The sequence below is a fragment of the Lepidochelys kempii genome, chromosome 21 (assembly GCF_965140285.1).
Source record: "Lepidochelys kempii isolate rLepKem1 chromosome 21, rLepKem1.hap1, whole genome shotgun sequence".
Lineage (NCBI taxonomy): Eukaryota > Metazoa > Chordata > Testudines > Cheloniidae > Lepidochelys > Lepidochelys kempii.
In genome coordinates, this window is record NC_136400.1 from 15,930,973 (window position 1) to 15,953,245 (window position 22,273).

The following is a 22,273-nucleotide window of genomic DNA, read 5'->3' on the forward strand; positions in this document are numbered from 1 at the left end:
GCCTAAATACCTCTGCATCTGGGCCTATCTGCAATTTCCCCTGAGGGTTGGTTATTCCATAACTGTCCAAGAATGGGATTCCTTGAGTGTCCCCCTGAAGCAGCTCCTACTGGCCACTATCAGAGACAGGATACTGGACTGGGTGGACTATTAATAAAGTCAAATCCTTTGTGTCCTTGTGTATCCTCAGCTTCACTGCTTCTCCTGCCTAGCTGCTGAGTTAGTTTCTCTGCTGTTCCTGAGGGGTTTTATACAATCACAGGGGAGCAAACCCCCTAAACGATAGGCAGGTATGATTGTTAAACCACACACATGGGCAGCCCCTGCCAGGGGTCTGAGCTCAGCTTTCGAAACTGATGGGCGCCCCTTTAACTGCCTCTTCTGAAAGCCCCTGCGTTGGAGGCTGCCTTGTCCTGGGTAAAGGGGTGGGGAGCCAGGTGACTGATTCCCACCCACTCAGCCGAGAGAGGCCAGAGAACAAGAGGCCGGTAGAACAGGCTTCTGAGCAGGGAGTCGCCCCTGAAAACCAGGGCAACTTGGTGCAGCGAGCGCGGGGGGCTGAACCCAGAGCAAGCGGCCAGCCAGGCTGGGGCAGACGCCGGCTCCCGCCCGCGCCGGCCGCCTTTTGGGAGGTGCGGCTAATAGGCAAATTACAGCTCTCCGCGCCTGTCCAGGTAGATAAGAGACCATGTGACACGCCCCGGCCGGGAGCAGGCTGCAGGCAGGGGCAAGGTGCGCAGGGCAGGGGCAGCAGCCGGGGCAGGGGCTCCCCTTCCACTTCCTCCGGGCGCCTCAAATCTGCGCCCTGTGCAGAGTGGGGCTTGAACCTGGCTTGATGTCTGGGGAAGTTCCCCCCCTTCTCTGAAAGCCAGGGGAAGCCGGGATGTCTTTGAACAGGAAGAACTGGTCTGCGCTCTCTAGGTAGGCGCTGGGGTTTGATGGTTCCCGCTTTCCGGCGGGGGTGGGCTCGGCGGGGGAGGCAGGGTGGCAGGTGGGGATGCAGAAGGGGCCGCGCCTCGCTGGCAGGGAAGGAGGGTAGCCGGCGTGACTTCAAGCTGGGTAGGGCGAAGCCAGCCCTGCAGAGCCTAGAGGGCTCCCGAGTTTCAGAAGGACAAGCAGCCGTCTGTGAGCAGCAGCTGAAGGGGGAGAGAGGGACCCTAATGCCACCCCCCCCCCCCCCCCCCCCCGCGGAGAAGTGAGCTGTGCAGCGAAGGTGAATGGAGCAGTTCTGCCCTGGGAAGTGACTCTGGAAGTGATGGAGTCCTGTATTCACTGCACCCCAGCCACCATGGCTCTAATCGGCTCTGTTTACTGGCAGCTGGGTTTCTAGCTCCCTGCAAGCTCATCCCGGGTTAGAGAGCGGAGCCACTGTCCTGAGTGCTGCTGCAGGGTGTCCGCTCGCAAAGGGAGCAGACTGCTGGCCCTGGGTCTGGGCAGCGCCCTGGGGCTGGTCTCCTGGTGTGGAGACTTCTAGATGCTGGCGCGACACAACTCAAAACAACAACCAAGGTCTGTGTATGCTGGAAAGCTGGTCTCTTCCACCAATGGAACTGGTCGAACAAAAGATCCTGCCTCCCCCATCTTGTCATGGTATTTAGGCACCCAACGCCCACTGAAATGTCATTGATTTCAATGGGAGTTAAGTAGGTAAATACCTTTACAAATCTGCCTCTTAGTCGCTCTGTGACTCAGTTTCTCATTTGTACAATGGGGATAATAGTGCTGCCGGAGTAGATGTATTATTGGGGGAGGGGGGGGACACACTTCAAACAGAAGTTTGGGGCTTGATGGATGAGGTTCTCTAGCTTGTGTGATGCAGGAAGTCAAACTACATCAGCATAATGTGCCCTTCTGGTCTTGAAATCAATGATTCACTTGGAATTGCTCATGTGATTGTAAAATCTGTGATTCTTCTCCCCCCCCCCCCCCGCCCCTGGGATGGCTAGCTACACCAGACACCCAATTAGGGAACTGAAAGTCACACACTGAAGTGGCTCCCTGTGTCAGGGTACCTGGTCCCCACTGAACAAGAGGGTTAACCTTAGCTCTGCTTCCCCCTCCTTTAGCCCCGCTGATCACGGAGGGGAAAGGGCTATATACTGGTGGTTTGGGAGGATGCTTTGGGGGAAGATTCCACCCCCAAGGGCCATAGAACTGGTGTGACTCCCATGCTGGGGAATCTTTCTGTAGTTCTCTTTCTTATGGTAAAGTCTTTTGATTTCTGGTTATAAACATTATCCCTGCAGGGAAAGCCTGTGCTGGCTTCTGCTGAGTTATTCTACCAGCGTACATGAATGAATATTATTATTTACATTGTAGTAGTGCCCAAGACACTGGTTAGGATGGGGGCCTTGTTATGGTAGGTGCTGCACATACAAAGGAAGAGAGAATTCCTGCCCTGAAAAAGCTCACTGTCTAAAATGGACAGGGCAGACTGAACGAATTGCTCCCTGTGACTAATATTGAATATACAGGTTAGTGCCACAAAGCCAGAGGGATTGTTTCTGTTCCCTCATTGAATGAGACGTAACTACCAAAAACGACACACAATTCATGAACAGTCAACCTGTATCTGTAGACGAGGAATTATTCATGGCAGAAATGTGCAAATACTTTGATAATGAATAATTGGGAGAGTCTTAAAATGGGGGGGGGGGAAGAAATAAGATATATTGAATAGTGTAGTCCCATTGTGGATTATTTAATCAGCTATAGTTAATAATTCTCTTGATGGTGTGTGAGCCAGAACAGAATACAGCTCACGAATCAACAGCCACTTTGGCTCTGTGGGGTTAAAAGGCATATAAAATACAACCAGCTTATTTTCATCAAAGAAGGGTGAAATGCACCCATGTGCAGAGGCCCAGGAAGAGCTCTACAGCCGACTTAAACAATCCATCAGAAATTGGTCAATAACGGAGGGAAAACAGTTTTACAAAAATCAACACTTCAAAATTGTTTCCATTTGGCAGGGTTTGAAACTGACCCATAGGATGTCTCTCTTATGTGTGAAATTGTCCATGATAGTTCTACCAAAATAACTTATTGAAGATTTTATTAATGTTTATACTTAATCACGTTTGGATCTTACCAAAAATCCAGAATGAAGGCTTTGGTACGAGAGACTTTTGAAAACAATTTCTAAAATATGATTAAGTAAATTTGTGGGGTGGGGAAAAGCCTCTTGGGAGGAAAATAATCTTGGATAAACTTTTCATGCAAACATTTTCAACCAGCTCTAATATGAGCTTAGGTAGGTCTGTAAGTGCACCATAGACCTGGTTCTGGTCCTCTCCAGAGGGGTGGATTTCTCTCTAAGAGCCTTCTAGTTAAGGCTCCAATCCTGCAAAAGCTTATACACATGCTTAACGTGATCACAGCTGCAACTAGTAGTAATAATACCACCTAGCTCAATCATAGATCTCCAAGTGCTTTACAAAGGAGGTCACTGGTATTATCCCCATTTTACAGCCGGAGAAACTGAGGCAAAGGAAAGTGACCTTGCCCAAGATCAGCCAAAAGCTAGTGGCAGCTCTGGGAATAGAATCTAGATCTCCTGAGTCCCATGCCAGCACTCTATCTATTTGGCAACAATGTCAAGTCAATACTATCAGGTTTATAAATGCTTGCGGGACCTAAATGTGCAACTGGCGATCAGTACAATGACTGTGCAGTAGAGCACAAGTTTGCACACCTAAGCAACTGATTGTGAGCACAAAAGGCCTGATCTAAAGCCTGGTGATCTCCATGGGATTGGGATCAGGCCCAAAATGCAGTCTGGAAACCTAGCTGTGTGTGCAGTAATTTGAAGACGTGCAAAGCACTGTCAGCAGGATTACACGATAGCAGGCTTTCGTTTTCTTCTTTTAGTTAAGAAGGCAGGAGGGTCAACTTGCTTCCAAAGTGCAAGGACTACAGGACTGAATGCCGGGAGATTAGATCTGGCTCTGAATCACTTGTAGGGAAGTTTGGTCACAATGTCTAGTGAACATTGTATCTTTCAGAATCGGGTTATTGTAAAAGAGGGTGGGGCTATCTTTTTGCATTTGAAAAAAACAACACAAAGGGAAGGGTGCATGACTCATGCATGCTACAGTAACCAGCTCATTCAGTTCCTTCCCTCAAATTCTGGTGCCATTTCTCCTCCTCTTTTTCCAAGGGAGGGCAGGTAACTTTCTACCTAGAAAGTCAGGTTTGAAAGGTCTGGGGCTGAGACTTGTAGCTACTTAAATGCTCTTCTCCCCTCCCACCCCACTGGCTCTCTGCTTCTGCTTTTCTCCTCACCCTGTCACTCGAGCTTTCTCCTTTCCTGCCCCACACCTTGCAGCCTGGGAATGGGGAGTTGGGCAGAGAGGAAATGTGCACTTGTGTAAAGGTAGATCACTGGCATGGCAATTTTTAACCCACACAGTGTGACAGCTACAACTCACGGGGTTTGCAATGGCACGAATGCTAGTCTAGGCCTGATTCTGATCCCACTGACTCCAACGGGATCAGGATTGGGCCCACTTCCTCTTGAATGTTTTAAATGTAAAATGTGGCCTCAAGTTCAGAGTCGGCAAAAACCAAGCTTATACTAAGTCATCAACCACATGCTGTTCCCATAATCTTACTATCTATCTTTTTTTAATATACTCTAGTGGAAACACTTGCTCACTTTTTTTTTTTAACACAAGCATATTCCCAGGAAGAGGTTGCAGCTCACAGCATTGCAGTGCTGTGAAATGCATAAGCATTGAAGAGGGCAGGCCAGGGCACTCCAGCTATGGTCTGTGGATTGCTGTTGGTCAGAGAAACACTTGCTGGTGGTCTGTAGAGACCTAGCTGGTCACCTGATGCTGGCCTCTCCTGTTTGTTTCTTGCAACTGCATAGCATTTAAAGACCGACAAAAATACATCCATACCACATTGCCACTTAAATGTCTAGTTTCCACTGGGCCATTACACAAGCGTGAATGGCAGGGGAGGTGGTGAGCGTATCAACTGATGAATGAAGCTGTGGCCTACACTATTAAAATGTCGGAGATCTCCTGTAAAGAAGGAAATTGATTATAAGCAAAAATGAAACTGATTTGTGATTTCATTGTTTGAGGGCTTATCTGGGTGGGGAAGTTCCATCTGTTATAAACTGGTATAATTATGCTGGTATTACTTAAACGGATTGCATTATATTGCTATAGTTCCCTATGTGGCCGCTCCTACTCTGGAATAGGAGTGGCTTTGTCAACTTAAACCCCTTCCAAAGCAACATAAACCAAACTGAGGCTTTGTCTACACTACATAAGAATGGCCACACTGGGTCAGACCAAAGGTCCATCCAGCCACGTATCCTGTCTACCGAGAGTGGCCAATGCCAGGTGCCCCAGAGGGAGTGAACCTAATGGGTAATGATCTAGTGATCTCTCTCCTGCCATCCATCTCCACCCTCTGACAAACAGAGGCTAGGGACACCATTCCTTACCCACACTGGCTAATAGCTGTTAATGGACTTAACCTCCATTAATTTATCCAGTTCTCTTTTAAGCCCTGTTATAGTTTTGGCCTTCACAACCTCCTCAGGCAAGGAGTTCCACAGGTTGACTGTGCGCTGAGTGAAGAAGAACTTCCTTTTATTTATTTTAAACCTGCTACCTATTAATTTCATTTGATGGCCCCTAGTTCTTATATTCTGGGAACAAGTAAATAACTTTTCCTTATTCACTTTCTCCACACGACTCATGATTTTATAGACCTCTATCATATCCCACCTTAGTCTCCTCTTTTCCAAGATGAAAAGTCCTAGCCTCTTTAATCTCTCCTCTGTTCCAAACCCCTAATAATTTTTGTTGCCCTTTTCTGAACCTTTTCTAATGCCAGTATATCTTTTCTGAAATGAGGGGACCACATCTGTACTCTTATACCAGAATTAGGCCTGGGCTACACGGGGGCGGGGGTTGAACTAAGTATCTTAGTTTGACTCACCTGGCCGTCCTCACGGCGCTGAGTTGACCATGGCGGCTCCCTTGTCGACTCCGCTTACTCCTCCTGCCGAGGTGGAGTACAGGCGTCAATGCGATATATCGATCCCCGATAGAACGATCGCTGCCTGCCGGATCGGCGGGCAGTGAAGACATATCCTAAGAGTGTCCACATGAGACATTCTCTTGGTTTAAATTCAAACCTCTGGTTATACCCGTATAACTTTTCTGTGTAGATGAGCCCTGCGCTGAGTCGTGCAAAAGGTCAACAAACAGCATCTGTGGTGGAAAACCAATTTGATTTTTAAAATTCTTTGTTTTAATGATCTTGGCATTATTTGCAGCACAGCGTGGGACCGTGTGTGTGTGAGCTGAAAAAAATGCCAATTATTTTTGGTGGAAAATTTCAAAATGTCAGTGGGGGGCGGAATAAAAACTATAACAAATATTTTTCTTAGTGTCAAAAGCTTTAATTTTTTTTTAAACATTTTTACTGAACTACAGTTTGTCATTAAAAACTGAAAATCTTTTGCCAAAAGGATATTTTTTTTCAGCAAAAAAAAAAAAAATCACTTTGGTTGGAAAGCCACTTTTCAGTTCTTTGGGGTGTGTATGTGATGATGGAATGTTAATGACCTCTAATTCCAGGCAGAACTGGTAATGACGGTTGCCTGACACCTTCCATTAAAAGAGCTTGTTTTTTAGTTACTTCAGCCATTCAGACTAAAATTTTTCATATCAGGAGTCTACCTCTGTCTGAATTTTTGTCTTTGTAAGTTTAAGGGAAAAGGGTTCAGTCATTTTTGCCCATTATTAAAATAAATAAATCAATCTTACAACTCTTTCTTTAAGGAGCTCTAACACCAACATGGTTGGAGCAGGGCCTTGGAAATTTGGCAGGGAGTTGGCCTCTATGCCAGGGTGGTAGGTGTTGCTCTTCCTGTGAAAATCCACCCAGACTTGGCCAAGTTATAAGCTTCTAGAAACATCCAAGTTTAACAAACCTCTAGTGAACAGTGTTGTTCTCCAAAAATACTGTTTGGAGTGAGTATACGCCATCTGCCACGGAGCATGCATCAGCCCAGGGATTGAGCAGGACTTGGCCTGCAATTGGCTGTCAGGGACTGCAAAAAGTACCAGGTGCAGGATCTGAGAGCAGGGAATCTGTCTCCTGTGCTCACAATGTCCCTCCCTGCTGGTTCCTAGGAGAAGCCAGAAGTTTCCTTCCTGTAATGTGGAGGAGTGAGGAGCAGAGACTCCCAAAACAGATGGGGAAGTGGGGTTGGTGGGGAGGGAGGGAGGGATTCTTGCTAGAAGCAGGTGTGATGACAGGGAAAGAGTCTGTGCCCACTAGAGCAGGTTCCCCTACAGGCCTTGGACTGGAAGCCCAGATTCCAGAGTTCTAACCTTGCTGATGACCCAAATTGGGAGACCGTATGATATCATGTGATGGAACTTCTGGTTTGCTTATATCAAACTTAAGGATTTAAAAAATGTAACTTCTCTACATTAAAGGAACACTACCGTTCAAAGTCAAGCGCTTAATTCAGGAATTTCCTAATGTTTACGGTAGCCTGTTCCCATGTAGGTGTCAGGATTACACATCACCCGTGATTAGATCTGTGTAATCCACTATGTATTTCGGCTCCTGTTTTCCATCCTGCCGCAGCCGATACCCACTGGGGCGGGACCCGGCCATGTATCTGAATGGGATGCTGTGCCGCTGGCCAATTTCACGCTGCTGTACAGCTCCTCCTTGACCCCTGGGCTGATCGCTTGCTCTCTGCCAGCTCCGAGAGAGGTACCCTGGTTCCTGTGCTCCGACAGTGACCCAGCCCACTAGTATCTGACTGGCACGTTCTTGTATGCAGTGTTGTAGCCATGTTAGCCCCAGGATATTAACGGCAAGGTGGGTAATCTCTTTTATGGGACCCATTTCTGCTGGGGAGAGAGACTAATAAAAGAGATTACCTCACTTACCTTGTCCCTGGCACACCCTTGTCTCCTTTCCAAGCAGCCTGGCCAGGCAGAGGACTCTTGAGGATGAGGAGGAACAAGCGAGAGAACGCCGGCGGAGAGACCGCAACCTGAGCTCCACCACTGACGTGGAGGATGAAGCCCTTTGCCCTGTGCAGGATACCAACAAGCAGGCAGTGGAGAGGTGAGGGAGGAGAGCGGTTGTTCCCTGGGACTGCAGTGCCGGCATCGCCCAGAATGCTGCACATCCACCCAGCTTGTCTCGCTCTGCCGGGCCTGAGCCAAAGCCCACATCTCAGTGGGAGTCCTCCCATTAAACGGGTTTTGGATCAGGGCCGCGGGGTCAGGCAGTTTCAATTCATGGTTCTGAGAAGCAGAAGGGTCTAGTGGCTAGAGCAGGAGACTCTAGGGTGTTAAGACTCCTGGGTTCTGTTCCTGACTCTGCCCCCTGTGCCTCAGTTTCCCCAAGTGTAACGTGGGGATAACGATATGCTGTTTTGCCGATCATGTTGAGAGCCATGGAGGACCGATGCAACAGAATGATTAATCACTGTTGCTTATGTTAGAAAGCTGAAGGCTAAGATCTTCAAAGCAGTCCAGGGGCATTAGACACACATTCCATTGAAATTACCCATCCAAATCCCCCGGACTCCTCTGAAAATCTTACCCCCCCCATATTTTAATTTGAATCTACTGGTATAAATACCTTCCTCCAGCTGCTCTCCAAACCCCCTTCTTCCTCGCCCCTCGGGGTAGTTGCCCCTCCCAAGACGAAGGGTAGGATCCTGCCCTCTTCAGAGCAAGACAAGGCTGCTCTGGATGCTGTACCCAGGAGACTAGAGCAAGTGGCTCTACCTCCCCATGGTGCTAGCTCAGTGCTACCAGGGCCAAGGGATGGAGGCTGATCTGGGATGCGGAGCCCCCACAATGCTCAGCCACCATCAGCCGCATAGGACCACACCGGTACCTAACCTACGCCTGCAGAATATGGATTCAAAGGGGGGTAACAGTACGTGCAGGATGCACTGGGATAAAAGGGGGGGCTCTGTAGGTGTTAATCTGGCATCTCTCACCTGGGCTGGATTCACTTGCTGTCTAACAAGCAGCCTGCCAGCGCCCCTGGGTGTACAAGGCTGTCAGTGCCTTCTCTCTGTCGCTGCAGGCTACCGCGGCTCAAGGAAGCCGAGCCACCAGCGGCAGCCACGGCCGAAGAGGAGATGGCCGAGCGGAAGCTCACTGCAGTGCTGAGACCACAAGAGATCAGGAGGCAGAGGTGGCAGGTGGAGAGCTCAGGAAACCTCAGAAAGGAGAAGGAGCAGCCAGAGAACTGCAGGGAGCCAGACGTGGGAGCAGGCCACCTGGAGGCAGCCCCGTGTCGGGAGTCAGCTCTGGGTGGGAAAGCCCTGGCAGGGGAACAGCACCAGGGGGTGGCCCAGGAGCCAACAGGCCCGAAGGCAGAACAATGTCCAGAGTCGGCTCCGGAGCAGAAGGTCCTGGTAGGAGAATGGCATCAGGGGTCGGCTCAGGATGAGAAGGACCTGATAGCTGATGAGCCCCCGCAGGAGCCAGAGGTGACGGGAGGCCAGCCCCAGGGATCGGCTCAGGAGCAGAAAGACCGTAGTCACCTGGAGGTGAAAGTCTCCTCAAGGGGAGGAAGCCACATAGAACAGAAACCAGACTCCCCGGTTACTCACCCCTCCAGCCAGCAGGTGAGAGACAAGGCACTTTACCAGCCGTCTCACGATACTTGGGGGTTTTCCCTAAAAGCCCCAGCTCCTGGAGTCAGGCCCCAGATCCTCAACGGGAGTGAGGTGCCTCTGAGGAGCTGGCCCGTGTAACTTTGTGAGTATCCTGGCTTCTGTTTAAAAAGGAGCCGGCATCTAACCTTCTGGAGAAAAGCTTGAAAACGTGAAGTGGGGGCGACCCAAAGGCTCCAATGCTAGACGGCAAAGAGCCTGGGACACATTAATTTAAAAATCGTGACTTGGATCCTGGGCTTGGTGATGCTGCATTTGAGCCTGGACAGAGCTGTGCTGCAAAGGGGGAAAGGGATGCGGGAGGGGATGTTGCTTCCCCAACCCTAAACTCTGCCTCTAGATGAGGTAGCCTCAGGACCCACTTCCCCTCACTGAGCCAGACCTTGAACCCTCTCCTAGGCAAACCCCCCATTGGCCTTGCTGGTGATTTGGCCTAGCGAGGAGGTTGGGGTTTGGCCCATCCAGTCGGGGTTCCTGTGGTCTGGGCTGTTCGGGCGCTTGGTGGATCTGCTGAGCCCCAGAGTGTTGCTCTCACAGCCATGGCTTGAAACCTTCCTGCTGGCTCTTGACGTGTGTGTGTGTGTGTGTGTGTTCCTTCCTCAGGATACAGCAAGGAATCCCCCCCAGGCTCAGAAAGCAGCAGGGTCGCCCTCCACCCACGACAGACCCGGAGGCTCCTCGGCTGCTTCCCCCACTCAGGTCACCTACAGCAGCTCTTTCAAACGCATCAGCCCGAGGACGGTCTCTTTCCGGGTGAGTGCTGACACGGGCAGGGAAATGTGGCCTTCCAGGCAGTGGACTCCGAGTTTATTCTAGCTGTATGGGGGAGGCTCCCTCCAGCTGTCCTCAGCAGGAGTAGTTTGCTCAATTCTGCAGGCTGGGGGGCTTGCAGAGTCCGTTCCAGTGGGCACAGAGATCCAATCCCAGGTTTTCTCCTTTTGAGGCCGCATCTCGAGTCCAGGTGGATAGAGCATAGGAGGCAGAGGCTCTTCCATGTGGGTGCTGCGGTCCTGCTCAGATTATTTTCCCTATGGGTGCAGAAATCCAGTCCAGGTCTTCTCCTTCCCATTGTTACTTAGAATCTGCTCCAGCTGGGGTCAGGTTATTCCCAGATCTCCTCCTCCTTGTGACATTTACTGGAGAAGATGGCCGGGTTGTGTGTGTTCTGCACCCATGGGTGGGAGACTTGGGAAGCCCCATTAAAAGGATCCAGGGGAGCATGGAAGTTTGGAGAAGCTGGAATTGAAGCTCTTGGTCCCATGGGCCACAGAGGCGCTGCTAGTATCTGCAAAGGGCAGTGCCCAGACAAATCTCTGGTCATGGCTCTGCCTCGGGTTCCCCAAAAGGGTCTTGCAGTGTGGGCCATGTTCTTCCCTGCTGCAGCTCCAATAAGGGTGGCCCCAGGGGTCTGTGAACACAGCATGCAAGCTGCTAGCATTGTCTGTCCTGTGTCTTCAGTCTTCGCATTGCAGAATTCTGCTCAGGACCCCCAGAACCACCCGCCGCTGTGCTGCCCCTCTGTCTGGACAAGCGTGAGCTTTGCTGCTCCTAAGCTGTGGGTCCACTCCCTGCCACACCCGCCTCTCGGCCTGGCCAGCAAACTCTTCAAGACTTGGCCAGTCTAAACATTGCCTTGTGGGTAATAGTGAATCCCAGGGCCCGAGTTCCCCGGAGAGGCTGCCCTGCCATGTCCGGTGCCTCTCCCTGGATACTCGCAGGAATTATGTTCGCTGCTTCCAAAGACACCGAGCACATACCAGCCTGTTAGGTTAGCTTCTCTGCACCTTAGTATAACCGCACTGAGATGGCTCATACTAAAACTAAGAAAACTCTTATTAACCAAGAGATTTAAGTGATATTTAGCAAAAATAAGAGACCGCTATGAATCAGCTAACCGCTATGAATCAGCAATTCATGAAGTGAGCTGTAGCTCACGAAAGCTTATGCTCAAATAAATTGGTTAGTCTCTAAGGTGCCACAAGTACTCCTGTTCTTTTTGCGAATACAGACTAACACGGCTGCTCCTCTGAAACCTAACCGCTATGGTTACAAACACCACAAAGCATGCTTTTGAGTGACTACAACTCAACATTAGCAAGTTACAATCTTTGGCCAAACAACGTCCTTACTTGCCTTCAGTTTCCAGCATCCCTAGCTCCCCAAACTAGGGACTCCAACTTTCGTAGGTCCGGAGGGTGCTGTACCCTTATGTACCCCCTAAGTCAGGGCTTCTCTTCCTTTTTCTTTCAGAGGCCCCCACCAACATGCAATTGAAGTCCACAGCCCACCCTTGCCACAACAACGGCTTTTTTGTTTTTTCCCGCATGTAAAAGCCAGGGCTGGTGTTGCGGGGCGGCAAGCAGCGCAATTGCCTGGGCCCCCACACCACAGGGGTCCCGGCGAGGCGAAGTTGCTCAGGCTTCGGCTTCAGCCCCAGGTGGCAGGGCTCAGGGCCCTGGGCTTCAGCCCCCCACAGCGGGGCTCTGGGTTTCTGCCCTGGGCCCCAGCAAGACTAACCCTGGCCCTGCTTGTTGGACCTCCCTGAAACCTGCTCGTGGGCCCCCCGGTTGAGAACCGCTGCCCTAAGTGCTCAGGGGAGCAGAAAGACCTTTGATTTACGTTACCCAAAATCCATTGTCTCTGCCTTGAGCCAGGAAGGCTTCCTTGGGTGCAGATTCTGTCCTCAGGCGTGACTGTTAAACCGGCATCATCCTTGTGTGATAGCTTTGTTTACCATATATGTAAATGTCCTTTCATTGGCCTCTGCCTGTGACCCAGCTGGACAGACAGGTAAAGACACATTCCTTTGTCTCGAGTAGGCTGGGTCTAGGCTCTGCCTCCCAAACACCTTTAAAGAACCTGTTTCCAGGACACATCTGTAACTTTGTACACAACCCGTACATGCATCACTCCCTCACTTTTTTTTTTTTTTTTTCCGGAACAAGCGTGTCCCCAATTAACACAGGTTTTAGAAACATGTTGAGGCAATCAGCGAGCCAGGCCTGACGTAAGTTATGGCATGGTGGGCCCTCTGCCAGTTGGCATTGAGAGACTCGCAGGGTCACACGCACCTCTCCGACACAGTGATCTTTGCAGACTTGGAGAGATGAGGGATTTGTAATTCTTTCCTCTCCTGGCTCACACTGTCCCAGATACGGGCGTTTTCTGCATCACACGCTGTATTGACCCCAGGGCTTTCCAAGTTGAGTAGCTAGTGAAGCTGCAGGGCGGTTTGGCTTTGCGGAATTGAGCAGGGGGCTGTTGTTCTGTGCTGCAAAATGTCCAGCAGACGTACTGGGATCAGTCCCACCTGGGAAAGGTTTTCATACAGCTGGATTGCCACCTGGATCCAGAAAGAGCAGCTGGAGCGGAGTCTGGGTGCTGTTGCCAAGCAGGTCGTAGAGCAGTTTCTGCAGGGATGGCCTTCGGCACAGGATGGAGAGGTGCCGCCTCTCCATTGGGGTGTCTGGCCAGAAAGTCTTTGTTCTCGGGGATTGCAGGGGCAGGAGGATGAGGTAGGTTGGCCAGGAGATGGGGGTGTGCAGTGAAGGAAGAAAAAGGGGACATTTGAGGGCAGGGGGAGGAAAGAAAGAGAAATGGTGACGCCAGAGGGATGGAGATATGCATGGGCTGGGGTGGAGGGAATAGACTGATGAGAGAGTCTCTCGCTCAGGGTGGAAACTGAACATGTTCTTGGTCCAGGGTTTTCCCCCATACCGTGGCCAGCCCCGAGGGGAGGGGACCAGGTTCAGAAGTGATTGGAACCGACCCACGTTTTCACTCAGACCAAACCTTTCCTGAAGTCTGAAGTTGTTGGGAACTTTTCTGTCATTTATTTGAGACACACACCACCGCCGCCCCCCCACCCCCACCGCAGTGCTCCATGGTCCCAGTTGGGATCTGAAGCAGAAGGGGTTCTGGACTCCAAGATTGCCAGTCCAGATTGCTCACATGGCTCCGAGAAGCCACCAAACGCTGCTCTGTGCCATGGTGAATGTCTGAGCTCTGGGAGACATGGGGATCAGCAGGGCTGTGTGAACTTTCCCAGCCCTAGGAAGGGGGCCTTCTCCCAACCCATCTCATGCCCTCCCATTGCTCCACATCTCATCTCCTTTGCTTGCCTTTCTAGGTGATCCAAAGAAAAGACAAGGAAGAAAATGCATTTACCAGAAGGTCAGTGGGTTTACTTGTATTTCTGGTAATGTCACAAAACTGCTAATAACTCTGACCCTCCCCCACCAGCTGCCACCCAAAGATCTCGAAGCAGGCCCCAAACTTTAATGAGTTAATCCTGGTACACCACCTCTGACGGTGCGTATCCTCGCTCCCACGGACTTGCACAGCAAATCTAGTGATTGCTCCTGCTCCAGAAATAGAACCCGGATCTCCTTCCCCCCCCCACCTCTTTGTTCATTAGGCCTCACTGTCGTACATGAGAAGGGGTGTTTGGATGGCCCTGGTGAGAAGATCCAGACATTTTGTCTATGTTCATGTCTAAGTCCTCCTGTTTTATTGTCTGGCTATTGGCTTATACTGTAGCCCTACAGATCAGACTCCTATTAGTGCTTCCTACTAACCAGGCCCAGACTGCACCTTGGCATTTCAACCCTATGCAGTTTACCCCAGCACCTGTCAGTCTGGCAGGGCCTGGCCACAGTCAAAGACCTCTTGTGGAATTCGGGGGTGTCACCTTCCCCATGCAGGAGACCTGCCCTCAGTGCGTCATTGTGTGGTGTGTTGTCATTTGGCTTCACTGGAGGGGCTGTCTATGGTGACCTGGTCTTGCTCCCATGGAATTGGCTGCCAAAACTCCCATTGACTTCCATGGCACCAAAATCCAGGCTCATAGTCTGTGCAGTGCTTTGAGATCCTTCAGGGCAACGGCCATAGTGGTGACACCTCAGCTGTGCTCCTTCCTGAAGTGGATCCATATTTGAATTTCTTGGGTTGAAATTGACCAAAGCAGGTGACTTCTTTTTAGTAAGGTCTCTCCTCCCTGGGCTCAGTTCTCCTGTCTCACCCTACAGTAAATCAGGAGAAACTCCATCCTCAATGGGTATCTACTGGAATAAAACTGATGTGAGATCAGAATGTGGGACCCTGGACGTTATCGATTACTGAATACCCGTGAGGGGAAGTCCTGCACCGAGGACAATGCAAAAAACAAACCTGTAGGGAGGGGGTGGAGAGCTTCCTTTGAAAATCCGCTCCCTGATGAATAGGAGGGAACCAGGCAAACGTGAAGTCTGTTCCTTGTCCAGTGAAATAAACCCAAGATCAAACTTTCTTTATCTAGGAAACACCCAAAGAATTCCAGATTTTGCCTCATTTCAGCCCCATAAATGACACCTGGGGTGGAAGCAGCTGCCTGCAAGCAGAGGCTGGTGTGTCTGGGAGCTGACACACGACTTAGCTGAGCAGAGAGAGGATCCCAGGGCAGCAAGAGGCTGGGGAGTCAGGGAAGTGGTCCCCAAACAACCGGGAGAGAGATGGAGACGTTTGTCAGGTGGTATGAGCCAAAGTTGTCAGTGCATACGTTGCAGTTTGACAACGTGGACTCACCACTGTTTTGTGACTGTACTAATTACACCTGTGCAATGAGGAAATAGAATGGAGAAGTTCTCTCACTGATCACTGGGGGTCACGATTTGCTCCCCATCTGGAGGGAATTGGAGAGACAACACAACATGAAGAGTAACTGGTACGAGGCCTCCGTTATCCCCAGGGGACCCTGGAAGAAGCAGTTGTTACGATGGTGTGACTCTGGTCATCCATGCTCCAGATCAGATGAAGGCAGAAGCTGGGATTTTAGGTTTGAGGACATAGCAGGGGTAGGATTCTGGGTTTGGGTCACGAACAGTTAGAGACTAGAGTCTGGCAAATCTGGGTCTCCTGATGATCCCTGATAGGTAAAGTGCTATGACAGCCTACGTCTGCTTTCTAGCTCTTCGGACGTAGGATGGCCCCATGTGTAGGGTGCTTGCCTGGGACTTCGTTGACTGAGGTTCAGTTCCCTGCTCTGCCCTAGATTCTCTGCATGACCCTGGGCAAGATCCTCAAAGGTATTTAGGTGCCTAGCACCCACTGTTGCACTGGGGCCTCAGTTCTGGAGCTGTACAGTGCGGGGATGATAGAGGTGTCCATGCCTCCCCAGGACCGCTTGTGAGGATGGATCCATCAACGATGTGCTCAGATTTGGTAATGGGCTATGTCAGGCAGCTTAAAATATTACTACACTGAAGCCAGTTAAGTAGTTAAGTGAAGCTAAAGTATATTTTATCCCCATTTTACAAGGGAGAAACTGAGGCAGAGAGGGAAATGGAATTGCCCAATGTCTCTCAGTGAAGAGCTGGGAATAGGCACTTGGTACCATGGTATAAGAACCTGAATGGAGTAGAACCCAGCTCCCTTAGTGCCAAATAGACTCCCCACACTCCTGCCTGTCACTAGGCAGACCTTGCCATGGCATGAAGGATATTGGGGGATTTCACTCCGCTCTTTTCCATTCCTTCCCCCTCCCCAGTGCCAGTGTGAGACTCCCAGCCAGTAGCATCAGGATTGAGGAGAAACTGGAGAAATACACCTCAGCCGTACAGGTAAGTGGAGCCCCCGAGGCAATGGGGGGAGGGACCCTTCACGGGGGAGGGCCTGTGAATGCCTCCCTAGTTCTGTGGTCTGTAGGTGGAAGTGGGTGGCTTCTGAGCTCTGCATGGTTGTGCAGCGCGTGACCTGGGGAGAAGGGGAAGCAACAGGGAGTCTGGGAGAGCGTCTCACAGAGCTGAGGGCAGGGGCTGGGGAAGAGCCTGCCCTAGCCAGAGGGGAGTAGGGACCTGTCTCCGCCATTCACACAGAGGGAGTGGGGCCACCCTTTCCAAGGGACCGAGGACAACCCTCCGCCAGGCAGGTGATGTGGTAAGAGGGGTGGGCAGGGAGGGGAGAATGCATGACAGGGAGCTGGGGTAGGAAACTGGGTTGCCCTTCGTTCATGCACTTAGAGGCCCATGAGGAATGGGTGGGGGTCAGCCTTGGCAGGACCAGACCAGGCACCCTACATATACCTAGGGCTCTATCACAGATGGGTCCTTTCTCCGCTCCTAGCGATCCGAGGTGAAGTCGCCTGTGTCCATGCCTAGAAGTTTCCTCCTGTCCTCGGAGGGCGTGGCCAGCAAGCGCAGCATCTTCGAGGCCAGTGCCCCCGACAAAGCTGATCTGGCCCCTGTCAGAAAGGTGAGGGCTGAGGTGGGACCGAGCATGGGCTTGGGGGAGGGACTTCTGTGAGTCCCACTGTTTTGCAAACCCCACCCCCATCTTCAGGTAGGGGGCACTGGGCAGATGGTGGGGGAGATTCGAGGTGGAGGAACCCTCAGAACTGACAAAGCTGGTCCCTCAGCTCAGTGGCACCTGCCAGGCAGAGGCTGGGTGGCTGCATGCCCTGGTGGATCCTCCTTCTGGTGGCTGCTGGCTGGGATCCCATGTGGCAGGTGAGCATTTCCTTTACAGCTCCCCATGCTGGCTGCATGGCCAAGGGCTACCCTGCAGCTGCGGGGGAGACTGGCTGAGGCCTCTTCCCGCACATGTCTTCCAAAGGTGCATTCTAGGAATGCTCCACGCAGGTGGTGCCCTGCCCTCTGAGTTACTCTTGTGTAGCACAGGAAGTGAGGGGTTTGGTCACCATTGCTGATCATGCTAAGCTGTGTTGCACCCCAGAGATGGCTGCATTCCAGTGGTGGGTAACGTGCAGTCTTAACTCTGATCCTGTTGTGTGGCAGGAGAATTTGAAGCTCCCTGGCACAGTGACGTCTCGCATCAACCTGTGGATAAGCAGGACCCAGGAGCCCAGCAAGGACGGAAGAGTCAAGGTATCAGATGTGCTGGGCATTGCGCTAAAGTGCTGGTGCTTTGACAGCCCGGTGGGGGGACCCTGCATCAGGGGAGCAGTCAGGTCGTGACAGCGATTGCAAAGTGGGCCAGATCATGCTGATCGGAACCTGTTTGTAGACTAGCGCTGGCCATGTTCCAGCAGGATTTAAGTCCCCTCCACCCTTTAGCACCTCCACTTCGAGCCACCTCACCTGCCTTACAGTTTCCCACCTGGTGAGATTTTGAGGCTCCTCCAGGAACTCATGGTTACACTAAAATCCCAAGCAAAGAGTCTCGACTTCTCCACGGACTCCAGCAAAGAATTACTTCCCCTGCCCCTCCCCTCCTCCACAAGGGGGCGCTGGCAGTCCGCAGTGAACTGGCCCCATGCTGAATGTGCTAATCACAAAGACTCTCACCCAGTGGAGCCCTCGCTCGGGGGCTGCTTGTGGACCCCAGACCGGCTGCACTTCCTCAGGGACCTTGCGAAAATCCCTCTGCAGGGCTGGCAGGTCTGCAGGGTTGGTGGGTCTGCCCATGACAAGACAGGCCATGGGTGGGGAGGGGGACTGTGGGGATTCGCTGCTCCATGCATTATCCCCACAAACCCTACAGGGACTTCTCCAGACACTAGCTCTTCCATGCACCACCCTTGTGCTGGGGTGGTTCTCTGGGCATCCCCTGACGGTGGGACTCTGCCAGAGACATGTGGCCATAGCAGTGGGGAGCCTGGCAGGAGGTCCCTCTGGCACTGCAACCGCACCGGGCTTTTGGATGGATGACCGCTGGTCTCTGCAGATCAGGGTGGCTACTAGTACATATAGGAGTGGTGCAGAGGAGACCTCTCTGAGTTTACATGGGTGTTTCCCTGCAGATGGGAATCTGGGTCCAAGATCTCTGCTCCTGTCTGTGCTGCAATGCAGCTGCGTTCTGCTCGGCCTCCGTCAGCTGAGCCGGGGGCTCAGTGAGCTCAGCCCCTGGTGCAGGTTACGGCACCAAGGGCCGATCCCCTCGTTTATAACCTGGGCGGCTCCTATTGCAGTGCCAGGGAATAGCTGAGTTTGCCAATGTCACAGCCATGCCTGCTCCTGGCCCAAACACCCCTCCCTGCCAAGCTGATGGCTCTGCATCTGCTGGGGAGATGCTGGGGGTGTTTTGGGAGGGGTTTCACTGCCAGTGTAAAGTGACTGTCCTGCAACCATCCAATTTCCCCCCCATTAGCCTAGTTTGGAGCAGTTCCAATGCTGCTAAGGTAATGGCCTGGATTTGCAAATCCCAGCACCCAAAGGCTCGGATCTGATCTGACCCGCTTAGGTCTGTTTGGATCCAGGGTTCTGGGTCAGGCCCCATCTTTGGTTTAGACCGATGCAATGTTCCGAGCAGTGTCGTCCATGCCCAGAGCAAACCTTAGCTCAGCCTGTTCCTCCTCTCCCTGCAGGACGCTGGGAGAACCGACCGCGCAACAAAGCGCCATCTCTGGGCCAAGCAGCCCGACAATGACTCCAGTGACACCAGGGTAAGAGCAGAGGGAGCATGGAGCTCGCTCATGTGACCTGCCTGGATTGGGCCGCGTGCCAGTGGCTGAGTTGGGCTTGAGTCCCTAGAATCTCCTCCCCAGAGCAGCACAAAGTAGCCACAGCAAGGGCCAGGACCTGTCCCTTAATGGCTACAGTGCGGAGGTCTGAGTGCACAGGCTGGCCTGCCTCGATGGGGGTGTGTTGGGAGTGTCGTCATGCTCTGGTTGATGGGAGGGGGAGCCCAGTGTCTTTAGGGGCTAATTTGCAAAGAGGAGCTGGTATTAGAGGGGTGGGTCACAAGGAGGAAGGAGAAGATGTGGTGGGCTAGAAATGGGGTGTGTCGTGGGTTGGGGAACAGCTGGGCAGCAGCTGAATATGACACTGGAGCACTGTGCCGGTGGTTTGGGCATGTTCTAAGCGTCTAAGGCTCAGTGCAGACACTGATCTCGGTAGTTCAGAGCACCTTTCTCTCTGTGCTGCAGCCTCTGGCCCAGCCTGATGATGCCCTTTGTCTCTTTCAGCTGTAACGCTACAAGACTCCCTGGGGATAATGTCTCGCTGTGATGATCAAAGTCTGGCCTTATGCAATCCTCCAGCATCCCTTCATGGCTTTGTCTCTGAGCATCTCCCTCCCATAAGACCAGCCCTGCCTGGAGACCCACATCCTGCTTTCCTCTGATGGCACTGGGGGTTTTGGGGGCCTCTTGCTTCCGACTGGTGGATGGGAAGGAAGAAGCTTTGAAGATGACCTGTATTCTGCTGTCCCTTCCTGCTACCTGGTCTAGCTAGGGCATATCAAAGCCATGAGTGCTGTCCACGTTGAGGGTACGAAATCTTTGCTGCCCTGTCCCTGGACAATGCTTTGGTGCCTCCAGTTACAATGCGCTAGGACACATGCTGTACCTGGAACAGACTTAACCAGCTCCAGAGTGGTGCTGGCAGGGGCCGGGCTGGGGCCACTATAGCTTTGCCCCTGGAGGTCCCTGGTTAAAAGCCAGCCTGGGCTGCATGCAGTGGTAGCTGTAGGTAGCAGTGTTGGCTCGTTGAGGGAAGATCTGTCTCGGCCCAGTTCCTAGCTCAGCAGATGGCCCCAGCACCCAAACCACAACACAGCCATCCCTCAGCAGAGGGGCCATGAGGCCTGACCTCCCCTGCCCCACTAGAAGACCTGCCTGTAAGCCAGGGCTCAGGTGTGTTGGCTGGGTGTGGTGCACGCCAGAAACGGCTGCTGACCTGCAGCCAGCGGAGGATGTCTGCTGCAGGGTGTGGCATTCGTTGGACCAGATCCATGGGGCTGCTTTGATTGGCCAGATGCTCAGCAGTGCCAAGCACCTGTCACTGCTTCATACCCCATCCATTCACACGTGCGCTACGCTGTCCCTCCCCCTGGAGACTCCCTAGGGCTGTCCTGGGGGAGCAGTGTCTGCATCATCCCCGGTTTGGTGTCACAGGCCAATGACCCCTTTCTCTCCCTTCCTCCCAGCAGATCACGTGTCCAGGCTAGCCTCTCCTCCCCCTGCCAGGACCCTCTCCCATTTAGCAAAGGAGGCCCACTTGGCAATTCTGGTCCTTAGTGCAGGGGTTCTCCGCCTAGAGGCCAGTCTGCACCTGGGATGGCTGCAGAGAAGTCCCAGACCCTGCTCACCCACCCTCGCAGAAGCCTGCCTGTTCTTATCCTTGCCTTCTTTGTATGGAACCGTAAAGTTGCTCAGAATGTGATGGGCCTGAACCAAAGCCCAGGCTTGCGTGCCCCTGCGCTCCCCAGCTGCAGCCTGGAACCCAGCCCTAGCTGTAGCCTTTCCCAGGAGCACGGCCCTCTCTGGCTGGGGAGGGAGCACAGCGGAGAGCCCCTACAGTGGCAGTGTCCAAACGCCTCGGCGTGAGGAGCAAGCACCTTAGTGCAGAAGGCACCTGAGAGTGGCTTTAGCCAGCTCTAGGCTGGGATTCTTTAGCTTGAGCCTCTGTGCTGATCAGGCCTTCCCCGGGCTCCCCCTGGATCCACTCTCTCCCCACTGGCTTAGGAAGGAACCTGCTGCTTTTGATAGAGCTCCATTTTTTAATAAATGGTGCTTTCTTTAAGATGCTCGTGGTCTCGGACTGTTCTTTGGGGGGCCCTTGCTGTGAATCGCTCTGGACAATGAGGCAGACGAGCTGCTGGCCTCTGGAGAGAGGGGTGGGGTGGGGGTCAGGTGGGACTTGACGTGGCACCTCAGCCATAGGGCAGATATAGGCCTGGGTGTGGCCACTCCCCGCTTTGAGGGCTGTGCGGGAGTAATGAAGTCCTGTGGGTATTTTCCAGCTTGAGAGCTTCAGGTTTGGCAGCAGCAGCGTTCTGGTTGCCACAGTGGGTCAGGAATTCTGGGGCTCCCAGAGACCTAGTTGTGGTGGGGCTTCGGGTCCAGCTGTAGGTGAGGACTTGTCTCCTGAGAAAGCCAGCTCTGATCTCCAGGCAGCCCTATGGGATTCGGCTGAACATCCAGGCTTGCTGGTGCTTATGTGACTCAAGCCTTTGACTGGCCCTGGGGCTTTCTGGGCCTAGCACAGAGGGTGTGGGGTGTCATGGGGCTAGGAAGCAGCATGGGGCTCGGAACTGGGGTTCGGAGGTGAGCATCCGATGTCTGAAACCCAGGTCCTCTCCAGGCAAGAGCATTTTGCTTATCAGAGTTCTGGCCACTTGAAAGTGACAGCTGGCTGGCTTGTGTCAGCCCCTTGGGGACTTGTCTATCTCAGCCCTGCGGGTTTAAAATAGCAATTCTCTGAGGCCATACAACAGCTTGGGCTTATATGGGCTCATGGGGGGAGGGTGGGGGGAAGAGCTGCACCAGGGGCTGTGACCCACACTGCTGAAATAGCAAGCAAGTGTTCGCATTCCAAACCCTGCCACACTTGCGTTCCTCCAATCAGGCGTCTGGCCTGGGGGTGGGCTTCGGAGCCCTGTTAAAGCCTCACTCTTCCCAAGTGCATTTCACAGACGCTGTGCCAGCTGCAACTGGGCTGCGAGGGACCTCACCCCTTCCCTGGGCGAGAGGTAAGGAAACAGCCGCAGGGCACAGCTTGCCAGGCTTATGGAGTTGATTCCCTTTTCAGAGGGGACCTGAGTGACCACCGGTCTGTTTGCTAGACCTAGGTATTAACGCTCCAGAGACAGAACAGGGGTCTGCCTCAACCTACTTGGCCGAAATTGGCCCCTCCCAGTTGTCATCAT

General features: G+C 52.6%; 1 protein-coding gene across 4 annotated transcripts; it reads left to right on the top strand.

Moving 5' to 3' along the window:
* Positions 1 to 673: 673 nt before the first annotated feature.
* On the top strand, positions 674 to 21,147 carry LAD1 (ladinin 1). 4 transcript variants are annotated; one of them, XM_073320038.2, is made up of 10 exons: positions 674 to 921; positions 7,972 to 8,118; positions 9,097 to 9,643; positions 10,295 to 10,444; positions 13,821 to 13,864; positions 16,215 to 16,287; positions 16,790 to 16,918; positions 17,461 to 17,550; positions 18,990 to 19,067; positions 19,590 to 21,147. In XM_073320038.2, the coding sequence occupies exons 1-10, from the start codon at positions 884 to 886 to the stop codon at positions 19,593 to 19,595; spliced, it is 1,302 nt and encodes a 433-aa protein (XP_073176139.1). In that variant the 5' UTR covers positions 674 to 883; the 3' UTR covers positions 19,596 to 21,147. The 4 variants fall into 4 exon arrangements, with proteins under 4 accessions (XP_073176139.1, XP_073176140.1, XP_073176141.1 ...); XM_073320039.2 differs by having other exon boundaries at positions 675 to 921; positions 7,975 to 8,118; XM_073320040.2 differs by lacking the exon at positions 674 to 921 and adding an exon at positions 1,431 to 1,509 and having other exon boundaries at positions 7,975 to 8,118.
* Positions 21,148 to 22,273: the final 1,126 nt, after the last annotated feature.